General features: G+C 42.9%; 1 protein-coding gene across 1 annotated transcript in view; it reads left to right on the top strand.

Moving 5' to 3' along the window:
* The window catches only part of USPL1 (ubiquitin specific peptidase like 1), a 131,754-nt gene that overhangs the window by 85,778 nt on the left and 25,353 nt on the right, over positions 1–20,623 (top strand). Inside the window, exons 6-8 of the mRNA XM_077299255.1 lie at positions 6,196–6,309; positions 16,433–16,561; positions 16,672–19,279. Of these exons, the coding sequence (XP_077155370.1) occupies positions 6,196–6,309; positions 16,433–16,561; positions 16,672–19,279 (2,851 nt within the window). The remainder of the gene's footprint in view (positions 1–6,195; positions 6,310–16,432; positions 16,562–16,671; positions 19,280–20,623) is intronic.

Genomic DNA, 20,623 nt, shown 5'->3' with positions numbered 1-20,623 from the left:
AATTTTTTATTTTCCCAAGGGTACCAGAAGAAATTGTACCCCAAAAGTTATTGTGCAATTTGTCCTGAGTACGCTGACACCCCATATGTGGGGGTAAACTACTGTTTGGATGCATAACAGAGCTCGGAAGGGAAGGAGCGCCGTTTGACTTTTCAATGCAAAATTGGCTGGAATTGAGATGGCACGCCATGTTGCATTTGGAGAGTCCCTGATGTGCCTAAACATTGAAACCCCCCACAAGTGACACCATTTTGGAAAGTAGATCCCCTAAGGAACGTATCTAGATGTGTGGTGAGAGCTTTGAACCCCCAAGTGTTTCACTATAGTTTATGACGCAGAGCCGTGATAATAAAAACTCTTTTTTTTAACCACAAAAATTAGTTTTTAGCCCCCAGTTTTGTATTTTACCAAGGTAACAGGAGAAATTGGACCCCAAAAGTTGTTGTGCAATTTGTCCTGAGTACGCTGATACCCCATATGTGGGGGGGAACCACCGTTTGGGCGCATGGCAGAGCTCGGAAGGGAAGGAGCACCATTTGGAATGCAGACTTAAATGGATTGGTCTGCAGGCGTCATGTTGCATTTGCAGAGCCCCTGATGAACCTAAACAGTAGAAACCCCCCACAAGTGACCCCATATTGGAACCTAGACCCCCCAAGGAACTTCTCTAGATGTGTTGTGAGAACTTTGAACCCCCAAGTATTTCACTACAGTTTATAATGCAGAGCAGTGAAAATAAAAAATCATTTTTGTCCCACAAAAATGTTTTTTTAGCCCCCCCAATTTTTATTTTCCCAAGGGTAACAAGAGAAATTGGACCCAAGAAGTTGTTGTCCAATTTGTCCTGAGTACGCCGATACCCCATATGTTGGGGTAAACCCTTGTTTGGGCGCATGGGAGAGCTCGGAAGGGAAAGAGCACCGTTTTACTTTTTCAACACAGAATTGGCTGAAATTGAGATCGGACGCCATGTCGCGTTTGGAGAGCCCCTGACGTGCCTAAACAGTGAAAACCCCCCCAATTATAACTGAAACCCTAACCCAAACACACCCCTAATCCCAACCACACCCCTAACCCCAACCCTAACCACACCCCTAACTTCAACACACCCCTAACCCTAATCCCAACCATAACCCTAACCACACCCCTAACCCTAATCCCAACCGTAAATGTAATCCAAACCCTAACCCCAACCCTAGCCGGAAAATGGAAATAAATACATTTTTTTAATTTTTCCCTAAGGGGGTGATGAAGGGGGGGTTGATTTACTTTTTTTAGCAGTTTTTTTGTGTGGATTTTTATGATTGGCAGCTGTCACACACTAAAAGACGCTTTTTATTGCAAAAAATTTTTTTTGCGTTACCACATTTTGAGAGCTATAATTTTTCCATATTTTGGTCCACAGAGCCATGTGAGGTCTTGTTTTTGCGGCACGAGTTGACGTTTTTATTGGTAACATTTTCGGGCATGTGACATTTTTTGATTGCATTTTATTCCGATTTTTGTGAGGTAGTATGACCAAAAACCAGCTATTCATGAATTTCTTTTGTAAGGGGGGGGGGGGGGGCATTTATACCGTTCCGTGTTTGGTAAAATGGATAAAGCAGTTTTATTCTTCGGGTCAGTACGATTACAGCGATACGTCATTTAGATTTTTTTATGTTTTGGCGCTTTTATACGATAAAAACTATTTTATAGAAATTTTATTTTTGCATCGCTTTATTCTGAGGACTATAACTTTTTTATTTTTTCACTGATGATGCTGTATGGCGGCTCGTTTTTTTGCAGGACAAGATGACGTTTTCAGCGGTACCATGGTTATTTATATACGTCTTTTTGATCGCGTGCTATTCCACTTTTTGTTCTGCGGTATGATAATAAAGGGTTGTTTTTTGCCTTTATTTTACGGTGTTCACTGAAGGGGTTAACTAGTGGGACAGTTTTATAGGTTGGGTCGTTACGGACGCGGCGATACTAAATATGTGTACTTTTATTGTTTTTTTATTTAGATAAATGAATGTATTTATTGGAACAATATATACCGTATATACTCGAGTATAAGACGAGATTTTCAGCCCACTTTTTTGGGCTGAAATTGCCCCTCTCGGCTTATACTCGAGTCATACCCGGGGGTCGGCAGGGGAGGGGGAGCGGGGGCTGTCTACAAATACTCACCTAGTCCAGGCGCGGTCCTTGCACGTTTCTGGCTTCCCCAGCGCCGGCAGCAGCAGCTTCAGCTTCCTGTACTCAGCAGTCACATGGTCCGGCTCATTACAGTAAATGAATATGCGGCTCCACCTCCCATAGGGGTGGAGCCGCCTATTCATTACTGTAATCAGCGGTACCATGTGACCGCTGAGTAAAGGATGAAGCGCTGCGGCGTTGGGGAAGCAGGATCTACACAGCGGCAGGACCAGGTGAGTATACGGGGAGGGGAGCGCAGCGCTGCGCGATAGTCACCTGCTCGTTCCGGGCGCCGATCTGTCTCCAGCAGTGACGCTCAGCAGAGGGCGCGGTGACGTGGTCAGTGCGCGCCCTCTGCTGAACGTCAGTGCTGGAGACAGATCGGCGCCCGGAACGAGGAGCAGGTGACTATTGAAAGTGCCGGGGGCCTGAGCGACGCAGAGGTGAGTATGTGATTTTTTTTTTTTTATCGCAGCAAATGGGGCAAGTGTCTGTATGGAGCATCTATGGGGCCATAACGTTCCTGCAGCACTATATGGGGCCATAACGTTCCTGCAGCACTATATGGGGCCAGAACGTTCCTGCAGCACTATATGGGGCCATAACGTTCCTGCAGCACTATATGGGGCCATAACATTCCTGCAGCACTATATGGGGCCATAACATTCCTGCAGCACTATATGGGGCCATAACATTCCTGCAGCACTATATGGGGCCATAACATTCCTGCAGCACTATATGGGGCCATAACATTCCTGCAGCACTATATGGGGGCCATGACGTTCCTGCAGCACTATATGGGGCCATAACATTCCTGCAGCACTATATGGGGCCATAACGTTCCTGCAGCACTATATGGGGCCATAACATTCCTGCAGCACTATATGGGGGCCATAACGTTCCTGCAGCACTATATGGGGCCATAACATTCCTGCAGCACTATATAAGGGCCATAACGTTCCTGCAGCACTATATGGGGCCATAACATTCATGCAGCACTATATGGGGGCCATAACGTTCCTGCAGCACTATATGGGGCCATAACATTCCTGCAGCACTATATGGGGCCATAACGTTCCTGCAGCACTATATAGGGGCATAATGTTTGTGCAGCACTATATGGGGCAAGTGTCTGTATGGGGCCATAATTAACATTTGTAGGGCACTACGGCATATGGGGCAAGTGTCTGTATGGAGCATCTTATAGGGCCATAACGTTTGCAGCACTATAAGGGGCAAATATCTTTATAGAGCATCTTATGGGGCCATAATCAGCATTTGTGCAGCATTATATTGGGCAAATGTGTCTATGGAGCATCTTATGGGGCCTTTATTAACCTTTATGCAGGATTATATGGGCATATTTTAATATGGAACATCTTATGGGGCCATAATGAACAGTATGGAGCATTATATGGGGCTCCTGATTCAACATGGATATTCAAAAACACTTAACCTACTGATGTCTCAATTAATTTTACTTTTATTGGTATCTATTATTACTTTTGACATTTACCGGTAGCTGCTGCATTTTCCCCCCTAGGCTTATACTCGAGTCAATAAGTTTTCTCAGTTTTTTGTGGCAAAATTAGGGGGGTCGGCTTATACTCGAGTATTTGTCCAGCAAAGAAGGAAAGAAAATCGGAGAGTTTCTGTTCTACTTGCGGACAAAATGTATGCAAGGAACATTCAGCCGAAAAAATAATATGCGAGAATTGTCGGGGGAATATGTAAAGTTACAAATAAATATTCCTGCACCAAGTTTGCTACAACCAAAACATTTTTTCAGAAAAAAATTGCATATAGAATGCCTATATTTGGCGTGCCCATTTACTTACTTTTTTGTTGTTTTATGCACATAATTATGTTTTGAAATATACACATCTTAGGCTGTGTTCCCAGTAGCGCTGGGGTTCGCCAGAAGGGGATCCATAATGGATCTGACCTCCTGGTAACTCCAGGATTCCGCCAGCCTTAGCTGGGGTCACCAGGAGGTCAGATCCATTACGGATCCCCTCCTGGCGGACCCCAGCGCTAGTTGGAATGCATCCTTACCTTGCAATTGTAAAATAAATTTTGAAAAGTATTTTTATTTGAGTTATTCCATGATAATTGTAAACAGGCCTAAAAGGCCCCAGGTGCGTGAATGTGTAGATTTCTTTGGGTATGCGTTCTAGAGTTAAGTAAGTGCTGCGATCAATATCGATTGCAGCATGTAGAGGGTTAAAGTGCCAGGTGTCAAATGTTCGATACGCTGAACACCCAGCAGCGATTGCACATGCACAGCTTCTGTGAGCGCAAAATCGCCAGGACGTATCCATATGTTAAAAGCTAAGAAGTCCTTCCCAACCTGGACGTATGGCTACATCTAAGGTCGTGAAGGGGTTAAAAAAAAAATAGGCTGGGGAAATAATTTGCACAGAAGCTCAAATATTCAATCCACAGTCACTGTGGTTGTCTCTGCACCAAGTCCGTCATGTCCATCATTCATGTAAGTACTCGATCCAACAGTAATCCTTGCATCTATTGCGTGTGACTACTGATATAAATGATTGGCTGCAGCTGTCACATGACTAATGGATGTTACATCATTGCAGAATGCCATAGATGAGTAGACCTTGTAATTTAGAGTGTCCAAACATTTTATTCTGGGAAACATGGTTGCATGACAGCAGACTGTGTTCTGTAGCAATTGCTTGGTCATTGTCCTCACTAATGTAAAATCACAGGCTGTCATCGAGAAGTGCAACATCTATTTATACAGTGTAGGACAGTGGCTAGAAAGTTCTGGGATCCTCGGCTCAAGTGCAGCCAAGGGCACCAGTAATGCAAGCATCTAACACCCCCCAGTATATTTGTTTAGACCGTATATACAATTTATATAGCTATAAAAAGTCTGATACTACGGTGTTATTACAGCACCACTCTAGTATTTTTGTTATCAGCGCTGGAGTGGCGCTTTAAATGCAAGCCCCTTGCCTGCGGTCATATACTCAGCCTCCAGTGTCTTCATCGTTTTTCAGCACAAACTTGTTGGTGCAGATATGTCTGGCCAGACGTCAGATGCTACATCACAAGCCCTCTATGCAAGTCCATAGGCACCAGAATGAGGCTCTCATAGACTTGTATATAAAAGTGACCTCCGCCATGCTCTATGAAACACTGGAGCTGTAGGAAGGTCACTTTTCGCCAGAGACCGACGCCAAAGAACGATGAAGGCCGCGGCAGGCGAGTATGAGGCCGTGCCGGGAATGACGGCTGCATATATTTCTACGAAGGCGTCACGCTCGGGTCATGAGATGTGCGCACTGCGATCCGACATCTGACGCAGCCTACACACACATTTTCTAGGCAAATAAAAGCTTTTTAGTTATGAGATTTGGGGGAATTTATACTGAAAATCAATTTTTTTTTTTGAAAATTCGGCAAAGAGAGAACTCGCATATAGAAAAAATCCTCTAATCTGTAGTGAGTGGCCGAAATAAGGAGACTGGTTATTATTTTGCACAAAACTAATGAATTAGCGAGCGCCATTTTGAAGAATTTGGCACAAAATCAAATAAGTCAACGAATACAAGACAAAAAGGTTAGCAAGTTACAAAAACCGCAGTGATGACCGGGGCCCTATACCAGTGTGGACAGAGGCTGCACACGCCCGGGCACTCCGGCTCCTCTCTCCTCGGGCACTCCGGCTCCTCTCTCCTCGGTCACTCGCCCTCTTTCCCATTATTCCCCCTCATGAGGTTCTGTATTTCCCCCACACTTCTCCCTTATCTTCCTCTCTCCCACAATTACTACTAATCTCCATCCCTCCATGATGTGACCCTCTGGTTTCTCTTTTTCCCTCACAGTCCGCCATTCCTGCACACACAGTTACCTCCCAGTTTCCTATCTCCGCTCACTCCCCGCCCTCACACGGTCCCTGCTGTACTCTGGCTTCGCTACCATAGCGACCCTTCCCAGCCAATCACTGTCCCAGCGCGCTGTGGCTGACGCACTTCCGGTGCGCTGTGGCCGACGCACTTCCGGTGCGACCATCATTCATCGCAGGCACCACGTTATCTGCCGCCATCACTACGTTTCACACACAGCGCTGCCTTCTTTCAGTCACCTACCGGATATCAGGTACTTTGGCCCCCGGTTATGTTCATAATTCGGACGTTTCTATTTTATATTCGTCCCTTCTCCATATATTTAGTTGCCATGCTTTTATGGTTTTCTTTCTCTTAGGTCCTTTTTACCATCTTCTCCTTTCTCTCCTGATACCTCATGTGCCATTTTAGGGAATGGGCTATAAGCTGCGGTATTAAGCAATGTACAAGTCCTCTGTTCCATGCCGGGTGTCACTTAAAGGGGTTGTCACCTTGCAATGTTCAGGCATGGCTGCAGAGTGTTAAATAATGTACCATGTATATTCCCCTTCCCCTGGTCCATCAGCGAATCTCCTCCACCGCAGCGCTAACGTCATGTCAATAGCTCAGCGGTCAATCGGTGAGTTCTGCGGCTCTGCCTGTGTAGAAGCATTGCTACCTTCAGAGCTGCGCAGCTCACTGATTGGCTGTTGTGCTGTCAGCGTGACGTCAGCACCACGGCTAATGCCCGCTACCGGGGGGATCGGTGGAGACTCGCACACTTTATCTTTATTTTAACAATCTTCATCTGGATCAGAACTTTGTCCTAAAGTGAACAACCCCTTTAAATGAAGTCTGATACCCCCAAGACACTAATTATATGTTTGTTTAATGTCATATCTGTAATATAGATTCTAGTGGTTTAAGTCCCAGCAAAAAGATTTATTAGTCTAATGAGAAAGCTTCAGTGCGCCCTCAACTGGGCCAAAGGGCTCAGTGCACAGTTACCCCACACCCTATTTGCATGCTGAGCATTGTCATGTCTTGATTTAAAGGAAATTTGTCTTCAGGTTTTAGCTATGTAATCTGAGTGCAGCATAATGTAGGAGTAGAGACCCTGATTACAGTGATGTCACTTACTGGGCTGGGTTTTGCTGTTTCCGTACAATCAGTGGTTTTTTTTCAGTAGGAAGTTATCGTTATAGGACAACTTGGCACGTGCAGGGTAATCCAACCACAACCCCAGCACTAATTAGCAGCTCTGTACAATATACACAGCTGTAGTGTGCACAGGGTTATATACACAAATCAACTGAGCTCTGCCCAATCTGCAACAGGGAAAACTGAGTCAATCATAACTGCTGCACCCAGTAATCTAAGTGACACATCACTGGAATTGGGGTCTTTGTCCATACCGTATCCTTCTATCAGATTGCATAGAATAAACTTGCTGACAATTCCCTTTAATAAGAACGCAATCAGTGTGTCTGCACCTCCACAGAGCTGTGGCTGCAGACATTGCTGGCTCCTATGTGAGCACGGCTAGGCCCCTGCAATACCCATGTAGAGCTGCTGAATGAATTCTGATGGCACTCTGAATGCTGTCAATCAGGATATTGCAGTGCCCAGGGTTTAATTGTGCATTGAGCACTTGGCCATTAATGCCATCTGACTTAACATTAATCGACCACTGATCTGTAAATATTTTAGATACACATATTTAAAGGTACCTTCACACTGAGCAACTTTACAACGAGAACGACAACAATCCGTGACGTTGCAGCGTCCTGGATAGCGATCTTGTTGTGTTTGACACGCAGCAGCAATCTGGATCCCGCTGTGATATCGCTGGTCAGAGCTAGAAGTCCAGAACTTTATTTGGTCGTCAGGTCGGCGTGTATCGTCGTGTTTGACAGCAAAAGCAATGATGCCAGCAATGTTTTACATGGAGCTAACGACCTGTGAGAACGATAAATGAGTCACCGTTACGTCACAGGATCGCTCCTGCATCGTTCTGGAGCTGCTGTGTTTGACATCTCTACAGCGACCTAAACAGCGACGCTGCATCGATCGGCTCGTTGTCTATATCGCTGCAGTGTCGCTAAGTGTGACGGTACCTTTAGATACATACTGAACAATCTAATAGAATAGATCATTCCATGCTCATAGGCTGCCATTATTCTCTGCAGCAAAAGTCCTGCACATGATGATACGCTGCCAAGAATGATGATCTTATTTGCACCACAGTAATCATTTCACCTGATGAACGAGCATTTTGGGTCATTGGCAGCCAGTTTAAACTGCACAATTATTGTGAAATGAGTTTCTCGAAATACTAATTGTGTGGTGTAAATTGTTCAATAGTTCTGCCTGGTGCCATTTTCATCTGTTTGTTGGGTGTCTGACCCATCGAACTTTTGTTTATGACCTATCCCACACATAAGAACCCTTTCATTGACTATGAATCCTTGAAATAAAAAAAATAGAAATCTGTGCAACTGAAAAAGCACATTGTTTCCATACCGCTGCAATTAGTTTGGATCAAGCTTATGTGATGAACCTTACACTTAGCAGATTTTTTTTAAAATGTTTTATGTATAAATCCTAAATTCTATCGAGAAACAGCTGAGACATTAGTTAGCATGTAATCACAAGTATGCAAATCGCATACTTGCTGTCATGTGGCGACTGCCGGAATCGGCATACAGTGCCGAATTCTATCAGGGTGTATATTAGACACCATTAGGATTTGGCATACTGCATGGCTTCCCGAAAATTTTCCTTTGGAGTACACCTCCTTTTAACTATTTGTAAAACAATGCATATATTTTCACTATGCTTTATCTCATTGCATTTAAACCATGGTGTAATGAATAGCGCCAGTGTGATCTGATGTGCGTCAACTTTGGGTCTGATTTGTGTAACTTCTCAATTGAATTGTCGCAGAGGCAAGTCCCATTTATACAAGAGACATGAGCTATCAACCACAAACAGTGCTACCGATGCAATCAAAATTATTTAACCTCCATTGCAAATTGTGTATTAGCATTACATTTACAAGAATTCTGCTGCCCGCAATAAACTAATGAATCTGGAACAATGTAAATGGCGCAATACATGTAATATAACAGGTGATTTCTCCAAATTTTGCAGAAAATGCCACTTTTACAGATTACAGTACATTTAGACACTTAATCATCACTTATTGCCTCAAACTGTGTGCTAGAAAAGTATTGCTAGAAAAGTATTGCAAAAGTTTGGCACAACAGAGTTGTTTAAAAATTAGCTACTTTTGCATTTACATTCCCATTTTGAGCAGTAGAGGGGACAACATGGCTATGCATACTCCTCAAATTATTAGTGCCGGCATTTCTTATGTCGGAAATTTTACTCTGGTCTGGTCTCTGACTGGAGTACATTCCTGGCGAGGAGCATGGAAGCCTCACTGATAAGATGAGCTGAATTTAGTAAGCTGTATGCATGTTTTAATGAATTTGGCTCTTCTTATTTCTGCACGCTCCACATAAAGACCGCCAGCCGTAATGAATTGGGGCCATAGACTCTTATGCAAATTATTTTGTTTGTATAGACTCTTATGCAGTGCCAGGGTCCACTTGAATTCTTCAGAAACTAGTGATTTGAAAAGTTGCTTGTTTTTCCCAGCACTTTGTAATTTTATACTTTAAAAAAACTGAGAATTGGCACTGCATAATTAGGAGTTCGTCTGTGTCTGTCATATAGCGTAAATCGCTATTATGACACAGACTTCAGCACTGGTGTGAATAGAGCCTATAGGGGGCATTTACACTGCATCCCGTTATCTTGAATGAGTAATGATAGGAACGCTCGTTTCTCAATATTGCTCAGGTTAACAATTCTGATCACCTGCCGAATGAGCAAAACGCTAATTTGTCAGGTGACATTTTCTTTTCTTTTACACCAAAGATCATCGATTTCGGCACCGCATCAGCCTGTGTAAACAGGAACTGTGCTGACGAAAACGATGGCTGCCTGTGTGCACTGAGCTAACTATTGCAGATCGTTCAGTGCCGCATCTGTGGTGCGGTCTGTCTGTGTAAACAGGATATTGAATGATCGCTGATCAGCCAGCAAGGAGCTGATTGACGGTTGCTTGGTGCCACCAGTCAGACCTTAAGTGGCATAGCCTTATCTAATATTGTATACACTGCTCATAAAGACAACAGGGAATTTCTCTCCTGAGATTGAGCCTTCAACCTGCGTTATGCCTTATTGTTCTTCCTCTGTGTACATTAGACATTAGCTGCTGTGCGATGTAAAGCTGGCCTTAGATAACACCATTTTTGTTAAGGTCTTATATCTATTCAGATCATAGAGACCCTTTGAAAAGCATCAGGGTATGTGCACACGTCTGGATTTCTTGCAGAAATTTCCTGAAGAAAACCGGAAATTTTCTGCAAGAAATCCGCATTTTTTTTTTTTGCGTTTTTTTCCCGTTTTTTTAGCATTCTGCAAGCGTAATTAGCTTGCAGAATGCTAAAGTTTTCCAACGATCTGTAGCATCGCTTGGAAAACTGACTGACAAGTTGGTCACACTTGTCAAACATACTGTTTGATAAGTGTTTGATAAGTGTGACCAACTTGTTACTATAGATGCTGCTTATGCAGCATCTATAGTAAAAGATAGAATGTTTAAAAATAATTAAAAAAATAAAAAATGGTTATACTCACCCAGACGATCTCCTCAGCAGCGTCCGTTCCTATAGATGCCGGTGTGGTTCAGGACCTGTGATGACGTCGCGGCTTGTGATTGGTCGCATGAGTCACATGAGCGGTCACGCGACCAATCACAAGACAGTGACGTCATCACAGGTCCTGAACCACACCATCTATAGGAACCGAAGAGAGAGCATGCACCGGAGAGGCGGGAACACTTCGGCGGCCATCAGAGGGTGAGTATTGGACCATTTTTTATTTTAATTCTTTTTTTTTTTGACCAATTATATGGTGCCCAGTCCGTGGAGGAGAGTTTCCTCTCCTCCACCCTGGGTACCAACCGCACATAATCTGCTTACTTCCCGCATGGTGGGCACAGCCCCGTGCGGGAAGTAAGCAGATCAATGCACTCCTAGGTGTGCGGAATCCCCGCAATCCGCATTTTTCAATGAACATGTTGCTTTTTTTTCCGCGATGCGATTTTTTCGCGGGAAAAATCGCAACATTTGCACAAAAAAATGCGGAATACCCTCTAAATAATAGGAGGCATATGTAAGCGTTTTTTTCGCGTTTTATCATGTTTTTATAGCGAAAAAACGCGAAAAATCCTGAACGTGTGCACATGGCCTCAGGATTCAGTGTTTAGTCTAAAGTCTGCAGATTTTAAGGGGAACCAGTCGCCATGAAAATGCAGTCTAATCTGCAGTTGTCATTTTATAGAGCAGGGGGAACAGATTGATATAAAGGAGAGAGGGCGGACTATGAGCTTGCCATGCAGCCTAATGCTGGAAATCTGTGTGCCGGGTGCCGTTCCTCCTGGTGAAGTTCAGCCAAAGATTCAAAAAGAGGAAAGTAATCGGCAAATCCGTCTAACGATGTATACAAATTGTAACCAGCTTTATTGGAGATTCATTAAAAACTTGGAGTCCAAGAATATAGAAACCGGATGCATTTTTGGCATCCAAAGCCCTTAGTCATAGGATGACTAAGAAACGTAGTATGGATTTCTAAGGTCCTGCAATGCCCTGCACATGAGGAAAGAGACAAAGCGAATCAGAAGAACTATACTACTTTTCTAATTGGAGGTATTTGTTAATATTATTACACCTACTACATGTTGAGATTGGATCTTGGAGATGGGAATAACCCTTTAAAGTATGGCTGTAGCTTTAATTTTTATTTCATAAATTAATAATACACCTAAAAATAAGTAACTTTGTAATATATCTTATCAGAGAAATCTGCTGCTGAGATTCTATGTAGACGGAGGGAGAAGCTAGAGACCAGGGCTGTGGAGTCGGTAAGCTAAACCTCCCACTCCTCAGTTTCCATGACTCTGACTCCACCAAAATGGGCTCCCGCTCCACGACTCTGACTCCACAGCCCTGCCATGACTGTGGAGTCGTTAATCGAAGCCTCCGACTCCTCAATTTCCATGACTCCGACTCCTCAATTTCCATGACTCCGACTCCTCAATTTCCATGACTCCGACTCCTCAATTTCCATGACTCCGACTCCTCAATTTCCATGACTCCGACTCCACAGCCCTGCACATAGATGGCAGCTGCTACTGATGAGATTCTATCTCCATAATGGGAATGTCTGTCTTCTGAATACACATTTTACCCCAGAACTGAGAATTTTGATAATGACTGATCAATTCTGGCAGAGAAAGAAGCAGATTTCTCTGATGAGATATATTACAACGTTGCTTATTTTCATGTGTATTATTAATTTATGAAACTTTTTTTTTTTTAATGCCGGTTACTCTTTAAATCTCTGATCGCACATTCCAGTGAGCGTTATCTTGCTGTCGTTCTGCCGGACAGGAGAAGTATGAAGCTATGTAGCTCGGATCTTGTGTAAGTTGCAGCTGTCGTATCGTGACCCTTCGCACGTATTAATAGTTTCGGATGGTGAAATGCACATCTAAACTGCTGGTGTAAAGTTACCTCCTCGCAGCAGCAATGGCTCCAGGAGCTCTCAGTGCTGCTTGTTTCTCTGATTTGCTGTTCCATGTATGTAGTTGTCATCGCTATGGTTCTGTTTTGTCGTAGTAATTATATTGTCGCTCATTCTTCGTGCCTGTAATGCTCGGTTTACATTCAAGGTGGATTTCTAAACTGAAATCTACAGCATGCGGATGAGATTTAAGTTAACTCACCCACTTTGCTGGTGATGTAAAATACTGCTGATTGTGTGCAAAATTGTACCCGTAAATTCAAGGACAAACGCTTTACAATGCTTTATTTACTGCTTTTCCTTATGTGGGAATAAAACGATCAGGCATGTTGAATTCCAACATGCTCGACCCTTCTTTTTTCTGGTATCGGCCTTATGGGGGGGGGAGTCATTCTATGCTGACAATCTCTTTAAAGGATTTGTCATCCCCTTTTCAAACCACAGTAGCCGCAAATGCAGTGAGCCCTCGCCTTTAGGTTGCGCTCACACTCGCTGATCATGGCAGTCAGTCGTCTTTATGTAAGCTGACTTGCTGTTTTTAATGCCTTGTTTAGACCGGCCGACTTCACTTCCCATGTGTACAGAACAGTCGTTAATATTCAGAATATCATTGTTCTCAGCAGCACATGTGCTGTTTATATTTGCCGATGTGCTGCCGAGAGCAATGATTTCTATCAAAAGTTCATTTCATCCGATGAACGAGAGTTTTGCTCGTTCTTCGGGCGATTGTCGGCCCATTTATGTAAGATAATTGGAAAATAAATGTTCTGATACCACACATTCTTGATTATTGAGCAATGTAATTGCACATTTAGTAATATTTTAGATGGTGACCGATTAATGTCCTAAACATTTAGACAAAGTATCTTTACGTGCCTTTCCCATTGTATGAACATGATGTTAATAACCTGTTCCACTCGCTTGTCTTTCAGAGTTCTGACATGTCCTATATGGTGCTGGCAGGTTACATGTGCTATGACAAAAATTAGCCAATGGGTCACCACAATGGCTTCCAAGACTCCAGGATCTACAGTGTCATTGGTTGGACAAGGGTCATTTTTAGATAAGCCCTCACTTCACGTGGTGGGGTACTTGGGAAAAGTCAGTGAAACATTTTTTTTTTTCTGCGCATATGTTTTAATGTTCAATTTTTTTTTTGTTGTTTTCTTATCCACGGAGATCTTGAAAAAAATAAATAAAAAATGTAAAAGGCGAAAGATAACCTCATACAATGTTACGATTGGTGACTCGTTTGTTACATTTCTGGTATTAATGGTGACAGCTGTCTAAATGTAAACCAATGTTTCTCCATACGTGTGTGTATTTGTGAGTATACCGAGCTTTTAGTGAGAGCAGATTAGTACTTTACTCTTACTAAGGTTATATTCACACCTGTGTAATACATGGGCACTTCATGACCAGAGCGTGCGTCTCATCAGCTGTGACTTTGGTTGATCTTTTGCACGGTCAGGTTGGGATTTGTGCTTGTATTACTGTGATGTGAATGTGGTTTAAAGCCCCCATACACTTTACACTAGTGTCTCCTGAGCCCACCAATATCGGTGAGCTTATCCGAGGGGGTCTCCTGACTGTCCCTGCTATTGGATGATCTTTTTGCTCCTCGGGAGATAAGCCGTCACCAGAGGAGTCTGGCAGCGGGGCTCTCATAGAGGACACAGGGGTACTTGGCCGAGCATTCCTGTGTATGGGGCTGTCAGGAAAGAGCACTGTCAGCCGAACAATGACTCGGACGACAGCTGTCTAATGTGTATGACATGTAACACATAAAACCATTGCAGAACTGCTACCTGTCCGCATCGGTCTACAAACAGCGATCCCAAATGTTTAACACTGTTATTTAGCAGCAGACGATGCAGAGTGAAGCATTGCTGACCTGTTACAATCCCCGCCTTTTCTAGCATTGGTCCCCCGATGATTAACGCAGCTCTTCATTTATTTTCCAGTGGCAATGATGTGCTGTTCAATCATATGATTGGCTGCAGAGGTCATGTGCTTAACATACAAGCATTGCCGCTGAGGCCAGCAATTCGCCAGTATCGGTCCGTCACTTGGATGAACGGCATGTCACTTCTGCAGGAAAGTAAACCACGACCAATGGGCTCCACCAAAGCTTTTGCTCTGGAGTGTCTGGGAATTTACAAGCTAAGCAATGTTTAATTCTGTATTTTGTAACATTTCCTGCTTCTATAATAGTGTTATTTCTGGGTTTTTTTCCGTATCAGGAGGAGAGCGGGGCTGGTGCTGTCACGTGTACTTGTACTATTGGTTCTAAGTGATGGGAAGCTGCAAAAGTGGTCCCATATCACAGATTCCCCCACCAAAACAAATGAGCATTTGATAAAGGGGCTGTCCACCACTCAGACAACAGCATCTCAGTTGCTATATTCTCCTCTGTAAAAAACAAAAAAGAACAAAAAAAAAACAGCCTATTCTTACCTATGGTGCCGGAGCCTTTCCTGCAACACCAGCGCCAGCTCTCACTTTATTTTTAAATCATATAATTTTTATTGAAAAACTCCAAATACAACTTTTCCATCTTTCAAATAACATAATTCCGTAGCATAAAACATAACCAAAGAAACTCCATTTCAATGTTTCACTCACTTTAATCCAAAGGTTAGAGTACCAGAACTTTACTTGAACCCCATTGACAACAATGAGAAGCTGGCTTTTGCGCTCTCGCCTTTTGTTTTGCGCTCTCGCCTTTTGTTTTGCGCTCTCGCCTTCTGACAAAACTGACACCCGGAAGATCTGGAAGCTGCCGCTGCTCTGACCACCTCGGAATGTCAGTTACATCTACAGGAAGTGAGAGTGAAGCAGCAGCTGACTGGCTGCAGGGCTCACGTCAGATCAGGTACCAACATCGCAGGAATGGCACCAGAAGGGAATATAGACAATTATTTTTACACAAGAGAATATAGGAATTGAGAAGAAGTTGTCTGAGTAGTGGACCATTCCTTTAAGTCTTACATATTTATATGTACACACTGAGCTCACACAAGACATAATTGGTAGGGATGAGCGAATGGCTTTGGATAACTCCTTTTCCGAATCGCTGCATCGGGAACCTGGATACTTGGAACGCTCCCGATAATTGGGCCCTCCATACATGTGTTGTGACTGTCACACAGCCGGGACACATGCAGCTGCGGAGCCGAACAGCTGATTATCGGGAGCGCTCCAGGTATCCGGGTTACCAAGGCAGCTATTTGGATAAGGAGTTATCCAAAGCTATTCGCTCATCCCTAATAATTGGCTGTATTGCTTATTTGGCTTAGTTGTCCAGAAATGAATGTTTTTTTCTTCTTTTAGAAGGCATTATTTGCACATCAGTACTTTGCATCAGTTCTACAGAGAGAAATTGTTCTGTGGATTGCAGCCACTCCTTATTATGGTTTATCAATACTGATCAAAAATGCTGGCGTGTGAATAAGGCTTTATACAGATAAGTGCACCTCATAGCGCCGCCTAATAAGTTTAGATTGACTATAACTCATAAGGATGTTTACATGGTATCTGATGATTATGATGTGGAGATTTATCAAGAAGGGTTTAGCGGAAGATTGGAGTGATAGCAGACTCCACATGTGTTTTATGTTGCATACATAGGGTTTTCTTTGGTATCACTTCTTGAAATCGCGTCAGAGCAAAACAAAAAGGTATTATGTGAAGTGTGTCCCCGCATTGATCGAAACTTACACATTTCTTGTCCTCTCCAGAACTCCCTTAACATCAACACTCCGCATGATGAATGGTGCCCGGTGTGCAAGACCAAGGGCCATACACAAGCCCTCAAGACATACCGCATCAATCTCAGTCAGTCAATATTCCTCTGTACTAACCCTCAGGTATGTCTCCTTTATCTGTTGGTGATAAGGTGTTTAGAGTTTGGGGTGTTTAAATTTTCATCACACATGCCTTTAACCTTTTTCTGTTGTTTTTTTTTTTTTCCCTATAGTGTATTTATCCATTGGGATATACTCCCTTGGATAACATAATTGCAAACACTGCTGACCTTAAGAAGAATAACAGCCCCAGAAAACCTAAAAAGCGCAACAGCTCCAACTCGTTTCCAACGCCCCTCGTAGGCGAGAAAAGACCAAGAATTGATTTGCCTATCTCTGGTGACTGTCTCGCTGTTCAGGATGATATCTGTAATGCAGCACTTGAATCTCCACCACTGGAGTGGGAAATACATTCACCAACAAGATTACAGCATGGTCAGAAGGAAGGCACCGATCCTCCTATGCAGAATGGCTCGGGAACTAGTAACCCTTTAAGTAGTTTCGCTTTGTGGGATAAGTCTGGCTTTCCAGTTCTACCTACGGGATCTTCTAGTAGACATGCACTTGATCAACTTGATGTGTTGCCTGCAGTACAAAATGGGCATCGAGAAGTATTGCAGAATGGAGAGCTAGAAGTTGTTAATACTTTAAATAATACTTCTCCTCTCTATCTCCCACCGGAGACTGACCTACAAGCAAACAAAGTGGTGAATACAGAGGTAAAGGTAATAACTGAGACTTTAAATGGAGAACATAAATTGAGTGGTCGGGCCTTCAGCCCAGACAGTATGTCCTCCTGTGTCACTCCACTTACAGAGCAGAACAGGGCGCAAGAATGTCAACTAATAGAAATTTCTTCTAAGGAGACGCCCGTCCCTCCATGCAGTAATATGCTTGATCTCGAATCTGAGTTACCACAGGCATGTAATGAACAACTTAAAGAACATTTTGAGAAAATGGATGATTTAATTGATAAAGGAGATGTGAAAGATGTAGTTCCTCCCCTACCTCGGGACGCTCCTATAGATGTAAGTGGAAATGCTGTCTTCTCTGAATTGCTGCATGAAGAGTCTGAGCAACAAATGAATTTAAGCTCATTGTTGGACATATCACCTCCAGCGTGTCCAGAGCATGGTGTGCAAGATTGCAGTTTTGGAATTGCAGGTTTATCAGAATCTCTTGAGTTAGTGCAAGAAAGTGGTGAAAAGACAGAAGATCGATCAGATGGGCTACAAGAGTGTCCAGAAGAAAGTCAACACTTGGGCAAGCCAGTGTCCTCTCCATTGTCGGAGGACGGAGAGAAAAGTCAGCCTACCATCACATCGTATGAGTTGGAGAAGCAACTGCCAGAAAGTTTGTCTAAAGACAAGTCCGATACAGCCTCTCTAGAAGCAATCGGATCTATGGTAAGCACAGAAAATCCATCAGTACCAAATCCTAATTTGTCACTGCTACAAGAGATGGTTCAAAAGTGCCAAACCACTTATTCTGAAGAAAATGGTCCCTCTAGTTTTTTACAAGGTGTTTTGCCTGAGGGCAAAGTAGAAGACAACTCTTTGAAGAATACTTGTGACAACCATACAACTTGTTCTGTACAAGACCAGTTGTCTGCTGAGGCTGCAGTGATATCCTCGCCGGGCAATCAGTTGCCCAAGATACTTGATACAACTGACCCGTGTCCAGACAGTGATATAGCATCTCCAATTGTCTCTTTACCGGATCGTGAACCTGTTTGCCATCCAGATAATGGTTCCATAGAGAGAGTGTGTGAAGTTCATGACCCTTCAGCATCTATAAAAGATGACTATTATAAACACACGGATGGTAACTCTCAGAACAAAATGTCATTGCTCAAGCCGCAAATTTTGTTAAAGGATTGCATGAAGTGTCATTGTGAAAAGAGTGTACCATCTCCGAGTTTGCACGAGGACTCTTGTGACAGTCCTCCTTCACCTCCTTCCGTAGAGGTAGACCATTCCTATGCCAAACATCCGATGAGAGAAGTGCAGGTCTTGTTACGGGACTACTTGAAGTGTCACTGTGGAAATACTCTAACGCTGGACAAAATTTCTGCATCTGAGGTTTGCAGTGCCATGTGTGGGGTAAGGCCTTTTACAGACCATGAGACGGTGTCGGCACAGTCAGACTGTCCTGAGAATTGTACTGCAGTTTCTACTATTGAAAATACAGCGGCCGCCCCATCACCTGATTGTGAATCACTGACATCCAAGAAGAAGCAAAAGTTTTCTGAAAATGCAGTTTTACCTGACTTATTACTGGACATTCAGTCCAAGCACCGAATTGAAGAGTCTATGACCAAGGCCCCCAGTTTGGAGTACGATGCTACCAAGTCAGGTACGTGGCAGGATGGAAAAGTCAACGGACACAATAACGCAATGGAAATATTACAGAACATTATTCAAGATGGCAGCAAAGCATCCGATATTTTGGAAACCTCATTAAACAGTGATGAAGTTACGGCTGAAGATAGCGATGACGACATGGAAGCAGAAAGTGAAGGTACAGCACAAGGTGATAAAGTGCCGACGGCTAAAAAATTAAAGCCTGAGCAAAGGATGCTACAGTGGAAGAACAAGCATAACTTATGCTGGTTAGATTGCATATTATCAACCTTGGTCCATTCGGAGACTCTCAATAATTTTGTTGCCGGGGATTATCCTACCAGCAAGGAGTCACTGATTCCCGATCTCTTCATGAGATATAGTCAGGCCACTGGCATGTTTCTAGAGGGTCTTGCACTAAAGAAGAAACGGAAAGCAGGTGGGTGAAGTGGTGTAAATGTTGGCTAGACGTGCACATATTAATCCCAATGCCCTCTTAAACATGCACTCTCACAATGACTGAGTGTGCATTAGTCTGGTGGTAGATGTTGCTTATGACTAATATCGCAGTGCTTTAATTTCAACTCGTGGGTTGAGTAGATTGTGGTTGGTGGTTTGAAAAAATAGACTTGGCCATCAAGGTAAGTCACACACAGCAAATGCTTTCACTCAGTACAAACTTCAAAGGCCTACAAACTTACCATCAATGCTGTATTAGTCCTTCTACATGCACCATGTTAAAGAAGCCCTCCTCCTCCTCCCATCAAGTCTTTATCCTCTTCATATATTGCAGTCATATTACACAGCTGTGTATCTACAATTGCTCATTTTTGCCTTTCTACCCAGTTAATTCTTCTGTTTTCCATTAGGTCTATGTAGAAATAGGTTCTTGTCCCTGCAGAATCATTCCTCTCCTGACCCAGCTGCTCCCTCCTGCCCGGGACTTTTGCCGCGATGACTCATGCAGGGAAAATTGACCTCCTGTTGCTATATAGAGCTACAAATGATTCGGCTAATCCTGTTTTTAATCATGTGATGTCATAGGCCTAATGGAAAACGGAAGAATTAGCTGGGTAGAAAGGCAAAATGAGCAATTTTAAAGTACACAGTTCTGTATAATATGATGATTGCAATATATTAAGAGGATAATAATTTTCATGGGAGGAGGAGGAGGGCTTTTTTAAGTAATACTGCATACTTAACAGTAAAATCACATTACTACAGTAAAATCACATTACTGCAAAATATACCCTTATGTCAAAAATGAGAACATAGTCGTTCTGCTGTACCTGCAAGAATGCACACATGCACTCATATATACACTCCATGCGTACATGGACATAAGGCGCAGCATATGCATGCAAAGCTGGATCGATGGTTGTCATTTGGATAGGCATTTGTGTATGTATCCGTGTGTGTGTGTATGTATGTATGTATGTATATATATATATATAGTGTATGTGTGTGTGTGTGCGCAATATATATATATATATATATATATATATATATATATATATATATATATATGTGTGTTTATTTGATACACCAGCGATTTTTGCAAGTTTTCTCACCTACAGAGAATGGAGAGGTCTGTTATCTTTATCATAGGTACACTTCAATTGTGAGAGGCAGCATCTTGAAAAATGCTGAAAATCACATTGTAGGATTTTTACAACATTAATTTGCTTTTTTTGCATGAAATAAATATTTGATACAATAGAAAAACAAATTAATATTTGGTGCAGAAATATTTGTTTGCAATTAGAGGTCAAAAGCTTCCTGT

Source organism: Ranitomeya variabilis, chromosome 3 (assembly GCF_051348905.1).
Source record: "Ranitomeya variabilis isolate aRanVar5 chromosome 3, aRanVar5.hap1, whole genome shotgun sequence".
Lineage (NCBI taxonomy): Eukaryota > Metazoa > Chordata > Amphibia > Anura > Dendrobatidae > Ranitomeya > Ranitomeya variabilis.
This window is presented reverse-complemented; position numbering and strand designations above follow the sequence as displayed.